The 11627-nt window shown below is 46.2% G+C and overlaps 5 protein-coding genes across 5 annotated transcripts; 4 read left to right on the forward strand and 1 right to left on the reverse strand.

Annotated features, from left to right (window-relative positions):
* Positions 1 to 94: 94 nt before the first annotated feature.
* V1513DRAFT_458990 (uncharacterized protein) lies at positions 95 to 1165 on the forward strand (the record flags this gene model as incomplete). Its single annotated transcript, XM_066899724.1, has 6 exons — positions 95 to 200; positions 256 to 458; positions 523 to 683; positions 737 to 815; positions 844 to 847; positions 906 to 1165. 6 exons carry the CDS (start codon positions 95 to 97, stop codon positions 1163 to 1165), a joined length of 813 nt encoding a protein of 270 aa, XP_066752990.1.
* Positions 1166 to 2374: 1209 nt separating this feature from the next.
* Positions 2375 to 3273, reverse strand: V1513DRAFT_446387 (uncharacterized protein). The gene has a single exon (XM_066898258.1). The coding sequence runs from the start codon at positions 3050 to 3052 to the stop codon at positions 2837 to 2839; it is 216 nt and encodes a 71-aa protein (XP_066752991.1). The 5' UTR covers positions 3053 to 3273; the 3' UTR covers positions 2375 to 2836.
* Positions 3274 to 5437: 2164 nt separating this feature from the next.
* Positions 5438 to 6640, forward strand: V1513DRAFT_446395 (uncharacterized protein). Its single transcript, XM_066898259.1, has one exon. It carries the CDS (start codon positions 5532 to 5534, stop codon positions 6282 to 6284), a length of 753 nt encoding a protein of 250 aa, XP_066752992.1. The 5' UTR covers positions 5438 to 5531; the 3' UTR covers positions 6285 to 6640.
* Positions 6641 to 7670: 1030 nt separating this feature from the next.
* Positions 7671 to 8799, forward strand: V1513DRAFT_415974 (uncharacterized protein; the record flags this gene model as incomplete). Its single annotated transcript, XM_066895828.1, has 2 exons — positions 7671 to 8227; positions 8280 to 8799. Exons 1-2 carry the CDS (start codon positions 7761 to 7763, stop codon positions 8797 to 8799), a joined length of 987 nt encoding a protein of 328 aa, XP_066752993.1. The 5' UTR covers positions 7671 to 7760.
* A 157-nt stretch (positions 8800 to 8956) lies between these two features.
* V1513DRAFT_446398 (uncharacterized protein) lies at positions 8957 to 11214 on the forward strand. The gene is made up of 2 exons (XM_066898260.1): positions 8957 to 9080; positions 9157 to 11214. Exons 1-2 carry the CDS (start codon positions 9028 to 9030, stop codon positions 11012 to 11014), a joined length of 1911 nt encoding a protein of 636 aa, XP_066752994.1. The 5' UTR covers positions 8957 to 9027; the 3' UTR covers positions 11015 to 11214.
* Positions 11215 to 11627: the final 413 nt, after the last annotated feature.

Consider the following 11627-nt stretch of genomic DNA (forward strand, 5'->3'; position numbering starts at 1 on the left):
TCCATGTAGTTAAACATGTTGCCCTCAGCCCGCACTGCGTAAAATAGTGAAAACTCGGCATGGAAGGTTTCCTTAGTTACGAGTGGGACTATCGATGCCTCAAAAAATAAACTTAAAGACGCCGCACTGCTATGACCTATTCCTTGCAAGAACACCGCATACATTATTGATTCGGCTGGAATCGTGCGTAACAAACCTATGTAATGACAGCAAACAGAAATTTGGGCCGGGACATTGTCATATAACTCGCCACAGATCCTAACGTCAGCATTGGAGGCGCTTTCACTAACCCGACTTTCACGAAAACGACATTTCTAGACTCATTGGACGTGCTGATCACGCATGACTTACCGCTTCGTGTCTACAAGGTTAATGATGGCCGTGTACAAATTCAGCGAACTCAAGACCTTCTATTGCCTGGAGAGTATGAGGTTGAGAGTGATGGTAAGTATAATTGGGTGCGAGACGCCTAGACAAGGTAGTAAATTTACATCTTTTATCAAGGACATATCGAAGCCCTAGCTGTACTACAAACGAACCTCTTTTGCCATGTCTTCTCTCTCTGCATCAGGCAGAGCTAGGTCATTTCCAGCCGCAATTCAAGACCGTGATCGCAAATGCGTAATTACAGGGGTTTCAATGACGCAGCGTGAGCTCTTATTTCCTGTAGCTCTCGAGTCTATGTTTTACAATTGCGCTTTTGGGGAATTACTCTTCTAGACGAACGTGATGGTAGTGTCAATTCTCCTCAGAATGGACTTCTTCTCATGAAGAATGTGCATGGTCTATTTGATCAGTATGAAATCTCAATCAACGTATGAAGTGTTATCCACTGATGTCGAGTACAGTCAGCACTCTAACTTGATTTAGGATGATTATCGCATAGTCTGCTTTCTTGATGATAGCTTGGCTGGATCCTATATGCAGAGAGCTCGAAAATCCGCACCGCGTTAATGACAACATTCTCTATTGGCATTTCCAGCAGGCTGATTTGGCCAATATGAGAAGGGCGGGTGAGCCAATATTTGATGAAGACATCCCTCCCGGCTCTGATACTATGGATGCCATACTCAGCGGCCCTGCTCCTGCCGAGCGTATGGAATTTGAGTTGTCACGTAGGCTCGGTGACGTTGTGCGGTCTCAAGGTTCCTTATTAATAAAGTGATCGCCACCTTGCGAGTACAGAGCGTTACGAGAAACGGGATAATGAACATCGTCGCTGTCGAATATTATGTACCAGTGCTGCCAACAAACAAAGTAATTATGCACGAAGGAAAGTATTTTCATACAGCATCTATCCAGACGAAGTGTGTGAAACGTGTGTCAAAGGCAAATCCCATCATCGTCCATTCATCAGACGTACTGAACGTGCCACGCAGGTTCTCCATTTAGTCCACTCTGATATTTGTGGCCCGCTCGACAAACGAACACATCAAGATTTTCGGTATTTTCTCACGTTTGTTGATGACTACTCCGACATGAGTTTTGTCTATCTTATCAAGAAAATCTGGAGACTTTTCATCACTTTCAAGAATTTCTTGTCATGGCTGAGAGATACACGGGGAATAAGCTGAAAACTCTACGTTCCGACAACGGGGGAGAATACATATCTGCTGCATTCGGTGGATTTTTGAAGTCTAAGGGAATTATTCATCACTTTACACTTCCTGATACTCCACAGCAGAATGGTGTGGCGGAACGGGGTTTCGGGTGACTGCCACAGCCGCTGCAGCGAGGGACTTCACGACTTGATTGATATTGTTGGAATTCAAGAGTGGGTAACTGTGTTGGTGTCGACAGCATTCAAAGTGGGTGGAAAGGAGTTGGTTTGATTCCATTTAGTCCTCCTCGGGTGTTAAATAGCCTTCCACTTCCAGCTCTAGAGCCGCCATGTACTTCTAAAATTTCAACTAATATTATGGACCTAGGCCTTTTCATTCTAAAGGGCTCTCCCCTTTGCCCTGATCCTGATCCATAAAACAGGACTAAAGCATGACAATTTGGTCTTTAATACAGCTCTGGCAAGCAAAAAAATGATGCGGATATCCGCCAAATTTGCCCATATCCGCATCCGCCTTTTAAAATTGGCAAAATTCAACATGATATATTTAATTTCTTTGAGCATTTCGCAAAATCCATTAACATGATATTTGAATTTCCTAATTGGACTCGTAGGTAGCAAACTACTTCGTCAGTCCTATACGGTGCGAGCTCTTGCATTCATGACTACCATTCTTGAAATTTACGTTCAGCGTTCGGCTATAGCCGCGGTAATGTCGGTATATTCCGAATCGCTTGAGACGACGAGGGAGTCGGTCTCGTGCGACGCCTTGGGTGCTCGCTGTAATCAGCATGTTTAATTGACTTTTTTCGTTCTTGATTAAATATTTTTTAATTGGCTGGGTAGGTTGTGGAAAGGAAGTTGGAAAATTCCTTCAGAACCCGAATTTTTTCTGGACATTTTCATACAACACAGGAATCAGCTTTTCGTTATTACTAGCATTATCTCCAGTTAATCGCAATAAAATTTGTACTCAAGATGAAGTTCTTTCAGCGTTGCCGCAACTGCTGCCGCCAAATTTTCGCCACTGTGCGATCCATGGAGTTCCTTGCAGTCCAAATGCTCTCGCTTGATATTGGAACTCTGGAGTAAGCCAATGACCAATCATGCCAAGAATTGGCAGGATATTTTTGCTCGTCCAGACGTCCAGAGAGATAGCAATTGCATATTTCGGATAGTTCCTCGTTCACTCGTACGCGCTGGGCTGCGAACTGATCAGCTAACTGTTGTCTGACAACCTGACAGCTGGTAAAATAAAGCCTAATTCCCGGAATATCATGAAAGATTTGTTGGAACGCTGGCGACTCCCAAGATTGTAAAAGGTTGTGTTTCAGCGCCTATCCAGGATAGAATATTCTTCTCCAGAAGATGTTGATGTGTCAGTCTCTTATCCCCGTTTATGAAAGATAATATACTATATTCTGCTCTTTTGGGTTCTTCCGGTTTGTCAGGAGAATCTATAGCATGCTGCTTGCGGAGATGATCAATCATATTGCTAGTAGAGGCTTGTCGCTTTGAATCCGTGGTCTTCTAATCGCATTTTTCTCCTGTTTCATTGTCCAAGACCGCGCATCAAATCTTTCTATCGATCAACTTCCTTTTTTTGCTTTATCTTAACGGTCCAAGGATTTCCTAATTAGGATGTTTCAAAGTACGTCCATGGCCACTTAGTGGATTTAGATTCCGAAATTCGGGCGTTCCGGAGAAGTTCCAGACTCAAAAATAGAAAGATCGATAGGCATTCCTGGTGTTGATACGGCCTCGGTAGCAACAGTGTCTCTGTTGTTGACCAACGAACAAGCTCAAAGTAATACGGACATAATACTTTCTTTTCGGCTGCCAACAATCGCAATTAGATAACAATATCAAGCAATGTTTTTCCGTAAGTAACACTTACCCCATACATTCGCAAGGGACGGCTCCATGTCCGCTGGCTTTGACACGACAAGTCCCGTCCCAAAAACCTCTCAGTTTCTCTTTCAATAATGCCGCACGCCTATTCTTAAATGCATTCCTGTAAGAGGCTACCACAGTGTCAGGGAACTTCTTCGTGGTTGCGGAGCTGTCGTTGACGGTGACAATGTTTGCTTGCTGTCGCCCATTTTGTACCTGCAGAAGCTGGTACTTACTTAACGCGACAATCATTGGCTTCGTCGAAACGCATGCCGCAGTTCAATGTATTCGGGAAATTGGCTCAATACTGCCAGAGCTACCTCTTTAAAAACCGCTTGCCTTGACTGCCCAACGGAAGCGTCGCCAGGCTATCGCAAGTACGGCCCGGCGGGGCCGGTTATGCTCTTTTAAATAGACGATAAACGCCCACGTAAGAGCAAAATGGTTCTTTTTGGCAATTAAGAGGCTTATCCTTAACTGGCATCCCACCACGTCTCCGACTAGGATGACGGTCGACGTCGGCTCTGTGTTCTCGACTTTCAGTAATTAAATTAATCCCTTCATCGGCGTATTGATCAATGTCAGAGATTATTGGTGCCGGTAATGATGTGGCATTTTAGAAAGTCAGTAAGGTGCAGCGAGGAGGGAACAAATAATAGTCGACGGTCAAAAATACGACCGTGTTTTCGTTTGTTTTACGCGACCGTGATCAGCAAAGCATTCAACAATCGGTGCCCTAACCCAAACCTAACCCTTTGAATTAATCATAACCTAATCAGCAAAATTGATTTTTTCTTTTGTGGCCATTACATTGACTCGAGGGCTATCGAAACTGATATGAGGTCGGTGCTCGGATACAAAATACTGTATCCCGTTGAATTTGGAAAGCACTTGGTGGACCTGAGAAAAACATAACATAACCAGTCATCATCGGCAAACGCAGGAATCTCAGTGTGAGGATTATACCGATCATCTGCGAGCACTATATTATCCCTAAGGCTGTGACTTTTTATCAATATATTTTAGAATTAACTGTAAGGACTCGGCCGGAGAACGGAATGTTGTTATGTCCATTCCTGCGGCCCCGTCCGAGCCAACCAATGAAAAATTTTCAATCGATAAACAGACGCCTTACAAAGAATCAAAGGCAAAGCACTTAAGCATCCGAGCAGGAAGGAACGTAGGCTGTGTCTGAGATGCGAGTGACAGTATCCAGCGGAGGTTTCCGACTGTTCGGTGGTCGCCGATGACACGGGCCGACAGAAACCGAGGGCGGTACGATACCCTCAGAGTAAGTCCTTGAAAATACCGGTTCCAGCTACGCCTTTGTCAACACGGCGTCAAGAGGGAATCCCGTCAAAGGCTCATAGGGAGCAGTGTTAGGATTTTATCTCCGGATTCTTTGTTTTCCCAATAAGTTCTGTTTTTTCCTCTGGAGGATTTTCCCTCCTTGTCCCAAATTGATGTTCATTTCTTTATATTGCACGGCAAGAAAGTGCAGTTCTATGGGTAAGGATCGTCAAAGTCAATTTGAGCCGCAGACCTCCATAATCCTTTTCGTATGCTGTCTAATGTACACGAGAGCCTTACGCGTGCATAGTCGGCTGGACACGTTTCTTTTGCAACGAGGCATCTGCAAAGTGCAAGGTAACGTAAACTGTATTATCTGTCTGCTCGTCATGAGACCATATCGAATAACAGATCAATCGTTCAGCTGTTTCATGCCAGCTCTTGGCACGTGTCCGTGAACTTACTCCAACTGCTGGTTCTCGGACCGAGCGTACATCTCCGAAGAAGTAAGTACCTAGTGTAATGTCAGTGTAAATTGCGACTGATATATGTCTAGGGTTTCTGAGCCAATATGGATTGTTGCTGTGAGAGTTTTGTAGGTCTAGCGAGGAAGTTCCTTTCAAATCAAGTTAGTTCAACGTACTTTGTGCGGCTGACGATTCCTCAGCCCAAATAATGTGACTGCCGCGGCGGTATATAATGCAGTCATGATGTCCTCTCTCACTTCTGATCCCTAAGATTTCAACTCCTCACTCAGTATTACAGTACTCTTACCAAAATTTTAATAATGTCTCTCTCCGGAAAATCTATCATCATTACCGGAGGCGCTAAGAACCTCGGCGCTCTTACTGCTTTTGAGCTCGCCGCGCTCGGCAGCCCCAGCTTTACTCTCCATTACCACTCCAATTCTGACAGAGATAAAGCCGAAGCCGTCGCCAAGGATTTGAGGGAGAAGTACGGATCCGAGGTTATTATCTTCCAGGGAGCCTTGGAGAACCCGAAGGAGGTCGAAGCACTCTTCGCTGCTGCCAAAAGTGCCCACGGTAAGGTCGACATCGCCATCAACAATGTCGGAATGGTCCTCAAAAAGCCTTTCCTCGAGATTACCGAGAAGGAGTACGACGTTATGTTTAACGCTAACTCCAAATCCGCTTTCTTTTTTATCCAGCAAGCTGGTAAGGACCTGGCTGACGGTGGCAAGATTGTCACCATCGTTACCTCCTTGCTCGCCGCCTTCACAGGCTACTACTCAGTCTACGCTGGATCCAAGTCGCCTGTCGAGCACTTCTGCCGTGCTGCCGCAAAGGAGTTTGGTAGTCGCGGAATATCTGTCAACAACATCGCCCCTGGCCCCATGGACACTCCATTTTTCTACGGCCAAGAAACTTCCGAATCTATCGAGTACAACAAGAATGCATCCATGAACGGCAAGTTGACCGATATCAAGGACATCGCCCCAATTGTCAAGTTTCTCGTCACCGAAGGCTGGTGGATCAACGGGCAGACCATCTTTGCCAATGGTGCCTATACCACTCGTTAGATTGTGTGTTTGCGTACGTGTATTGTGTCATGTGTTGGAGTGTCAAGCGAAGGTAAGCCTGGCATCTACCGATCCAATTGCGATTAGCTATCGCTTGTCTTAACTTTCAGGTAGCAAGTAGTATTGAACAATGTACCTATAATTTTGCTTCCGGTCTCATAAAAATAGCCGCAAACAGAGCACAGCATCTGAAGGAAAGAAGCAAAGGTACCCAAAAAAGAAGAGAAAGGTCAGAATCATAAAGCCCATCAATATAAGTGGTCCTCAACTCAGGATAACAAAGGATCAGAGACCGGCAGCGTTATTTAATGTAAACATAGGCGATCTTCTTCGATACAATTTAGTTTCTTGCATGATATAACCTGAGTAATTATTCGGCTAACGGGTTGGGATCCACTTATCATCATTATCGTAGTTATAATGGGTCGCGGGATTGTATGGCACCAGGGTTCAGAGGTCACAGCACAATCATCTTTCGGGGTCTCATGCAGACCAATATAGTCAACCTTGCCTGGCCTCGCCCTACTTACAGCCAACAGAGCAAAGAAAGTCAACATTCGTGTAATTATAAATACACGTTCGAGTCAAAATTTACTTGTCTCTACTTCCAGGAAGCGACGCGATTGAGAGATGTTATTCAGGGGAACCCAAGGTAAAGAGATGCGGCTCAAGCTCATTCTGGTCAGCCGCACAAATACCAGCCCAGCAGAACACTCGGACCACCCATTGATAAAGATGGGGTAAAGTTAATTCTCTTGCTTATGAGGGATGAGAGGTCATTTACATACCTCAGTAGATTTCCTATAGATCCCTCCTCCAGCAAACAGAATAGCTGTACTACTGGCATCACTCTCTCGGAACAACTCGACAGCGCATACACATCGACATCGGTGACTTTAACGTAGAACCAGCGTGGGTCCACGCGGAAAATATTCGATTTCTGCGACCTTGGTTATTCTGACTCGAAGGTACCAGTGCTTTATGGTTCCCCGCGATCCCGACGATTCATCAAAGTCACCGTGACATCTCGCAATTTTCATTGCTTTGCGGGGTTACATGTATGGCACTAACTAAGCTGCTTCGGAGCAACCCGCGCAAGCTATATATTTCCATCCAATTATGTGATTCTCCACTTTTAATCCCACGGGCAGAATGAATACGAGATATCAAAAATAATTAGAAGTTGCTTTAAGCAAAATTGATTTTTGCAAAAGTTAAGTTTACTGTATTGGGCCACACGCTGAAGGCAAAAATCAGTTATTCTGGGATAACCCCGCAGACGGCTTTTCGGACGGCTCATCACAGACCCGTACGTATTCGGCACGCTCAAGTGTTCTCCGCTCTGCCCTGGTCCGCGACTCAAACCTATGACGTAATCCCGCTTGATATCGACCGAATGATGTATTTTACATATCTATTGTTTACTCACTTACAGTCTACTCTCCTACTGATAGAGGATATACATACACAGAAAACATGACGCTCGCCGACTCTCGGACTGCCTTACCATCAGGGATCTACGTCCCATCACCTACTTTCTTCGTCTCCAAGACTGCGACCACATACTCGACTTTCAATCCGCCAATTGACCTAGAGACCCAGCTCCAGCACACTCTGCACCTAGCCAAATCAGGTATTCATGGTGTTATCTTGTTCGGTTCAACTGGCGAGGCCGTCCATATCACCCGCGAGGAGCGCAAGGAACTGCTTGCTTATGTCCGGAAGGGCCTCGACGCCGAGGGCTACATCAACTTCCCTATAATCGCCGGCACTGCCACCAACAGCACTGTCGAGACTGTTGACCTGCTCAGCGATGCAAAGGAATGCGGAGCAGAGTATGGTCTCGTGCTTGCGCCCTCTTACTTTGCGACTGCTATCACTCAGAGAGGTCTGATTGATTGGTACATCCACGTCGCTGACAGGTCTTCCATCCCAATAATGATGTGAGCTTACATTCCTCGTGTTAGTTATTGCACCTGTGCTAAATGTACTTAGTTACTACTACCCTGGAGTCTCCAATAACATCTATATTGCTCCATCGACCTTCGAGAAGCTTTCACAGCACACCAACATCGTCGGTACTAAGCTGTCCCACGGCAACATCTCCCATCATACTCTTCTCGCCCAGAACCCAGTCATCCAGACTAACAACTTCCACGTATTTACTGGTCTCGGTCAACAGTTACTGCCCATCCTCACTATTGGCGCGGCAGGCGCTATTGACGCCCTTGCTGGCATCTTCCCCAAGTCTGTGGTTCATCTATACAATCTCTCCATTACAGGCAATGTCGGTGAAGCGCAGAAAGTTCAGTATATTGTCTCAGGCGCGGAGGAAGTCGTCGCCGATCTCGGCACCGTCGGGGTTAAGGAAGGTGCTGCTCGAATTCTCGGGTTCGGTGATAGAGACGGTGCCCGGTTACCTCTTACGGGAGGACTGGAAGGTGGTGACGCGGCTTGGGAAGAAAAGTACAGAAGTGCATTTGACGCCGTTTCCAAGCTTGAGGCGTCTTTGTGAATGGTTATAACTTTGCGTTGTACTCGCTTAAGATAGTTAACGTAAATCCAATTCGTGTAGGTACATAACCTTGTAAAAATATGTTGCATGGAAGTTCGGGTTAGGGCATGAGTCCAGCATCTAGCATCGAAACCATCTCCTGGATCAAATACATTAACACATGTCCGACTGCGCTGCACATCAAGGCATTCTGTCGATACGACGTGGCATGTTGACGGACTCATAGCAATGGCCGGCATCTTTCATGACTTTTCGGATATCGTGAATCCGTGGGCACAAAGGTTGTTTCTTTCACTATGTTATATGTTTACTCTCGTTTCTTGTTCACTCTCGTCTCTTCCTGACACCTGCAAATAGTCCGCCGCCTTCACCTGCTATCGTAACTGCTCTGAATTCTTCTGGCGATTACGATGATTTGGATGCGTACGATGAGCCTCTTGCGGATGTCGCTGTACAAGAAGCGCCACGACACCCAGCATTCCGACGGAGAGCGCCGGTGATGCCGGTTTGTTCGTTGCCAAACACCAACATCGCCTCCCCCGATGAAGGGTTGCGACTATCGAATGAGGATCCGGTCAATCGGCTTCCCGCGGAAGTATTTCAGCAGGTGCTGGAGAATATAGCGTATCCGGAAATAATTTTCCTCAAGGGTGTATCGCGATCGTGGTATGCATTCGTGCACGACTATGTCACGTTAACTCCGGCGCTGGCATTCAAATATCTTGATTTTGAGAACTACGAGCTAGATTGTATCAGTGCAGATTATCTCTTGTCGTGCATTAAGAAATCAAAGGGGTCGGTTCGCACGATTGCGTTCCCTACAGATGCCTCGGAGGATAAATATGGTAGTATCTTTCGATCGTCACTCATATTCCAGCACCCGTCCCCAGAGCTGATCACATACACGATTGGAGCAGAATACTCCGGTGCTGCGGCGATCACCTCGGTCTGGGGTCCTGATCCGCAATCGCTGATCAGACAGGCTGGACCATTCCTACGAAGTCTGCGCAAAGTACACATCGACGACGGGTTCTCTGCATCGCTCTATGACTGGAAGAATTTTGGCAACGACACGGCATCTGTATTTTCCCGATTAGAAGAGTTTCACATCTCCATGCGCACGTTACCGCATTTCTTTGAATTTCTCGGTTCTTTACCTCTACGGTTATGGTTTCCAAACTTACAGATCCTGGAATGCAATTTTGATAAACTCGCCAAAACTACGGACAACCAACAAGTGTGGCCAGATATGTCATCGGTGTGCTTTTCAACAAACTTTGTCGCATTACCAGCTCTACGTGTCTTCAAACTCGGCGGCGTGCCGGACGACATCTCGCGATTATGTCCGATGGACCAGCAATGTCTGGACTTGGCTATCCGGTGGATGCCGAATCTAGAAATATTTAGTTGCCGCGGGATATGTGTCATGGGACGGGGGAGTTATGGATACATTATCCGTCGTTCCGATTTTCGGTGGAATAAGAAACTGCTAGAATTTGATTTCTCGTACAGCAATACGACTCGCATGCCGGCTATCATGTCCACGTGTAAAAAGCTGATGCTGCGAAACGCAGGCGTGTTTCCGCGTACACTTTATTACATACTTGGGCAGCCGGCGGGGTATTTGGCCGATCCTGTTGATATGAGAAGTTCGATTACGCGGGAAGATCTACGTCATGTTCCAGACGACATGTATGATGGGGATGGAATTGCTTTGATATCTGACGAGTACGGGTCACTGGAGGAATTAGATCTCTCTGGATCGCAGTCAGGTTTGACTAACGAACGGCTCTTGGATACGTTGGCTCGGTGCAACGGCGACAAGCTGAGAAAGATATCGTTACAAGGATGTACCGCTCTCCATTATGACCGGTGTATTCTAGGAGAAGTCAAGATAATGCAGCCTAATTTGATGTACCAAATTATATCTATGCTGCCTCATCTAACTGTGTTGAAAGTCGCCAAGAATGAGACATTTTCGGACGGCGGATTGCGCGCCATAGAGCATTTGCATGAACTCGAGTATCTCGATATTGCCCAGGCGCCAGTCTCGGAATTTGGGATGACGCGGTTTATCAAACTTGTGAAGACTGCGAATCCGAAACTGGAAACTGTAGTGCTGACTGGGTGCTCGTGTATATCTGAGCAGACAGTGCAGATGGTGGAGGACTTGGGCATTCGGACCACAGGGGCGGCGGAGCTGCGGTTGTTTTAATTTGCATTTCTGGTTCGGCTTAGGAGTTTAGGTTCATTCGATTTATATGCCTATTTATGATATGATAGATAGTTCTTGTTTTTATTACAGAAAAGAGCCATTGTTACGATGGCATCAGGATGCTACAATCTCGGCCTGTGTATATTGTAAAAATACGAGTTCAAGGTTGCGAGTTCTTTATCGCGCACAAAGACATTGATGACGCCGATAATTTGGCTCAATTGCGACATTTTGCTATAATTATGCTTTATATGCCGTTGCCGTCGCTCAATATGCAGAAATTGATATGTAGTTTCTCGCACATTAAGCTTTAATCAACACCGTATTCCTGCGGATCTAATTGGCTCATGGCATTTGTGCTAGCTACAACTAGCCTAGCGGAAACCTACATGAGGAAAATTAGAAAAAGCCCTAACCCTAGCTGCCATTGGTGAGACGGTCATCGCCTGCCCACTCCTCACCACAATGAACCCAGGTACCATCACGACTCTGTGAGTGCACCGCACCCTCCCCACACAAGCACTGCTTTTGTCCGCATCAAGTCGCCTGTTACCCAGTAACGCAGTTCCGAAAGCAGCATTGCGGCAAACAATCGCACTCGCATACGTCTGCC

The sequence above is a fragment of the Lipomyces chichibuensis genome (genome assembly GCF_038497645.1).
Source record: "Lipomyces chichibuensis strain CBS 12929 unplaced genomic scaffold V1513scaffold_20, whole genome shotgun sequence".
In the NCBI taxonomy this organism is placed as follows: domain Eukaryota; kingdom Fungi; phylum Ascomycota; class Lipomycetes; order Lipomycetales; family Lipomycetaceae; genus Lipomyces; species Lipomyces chichibuensis.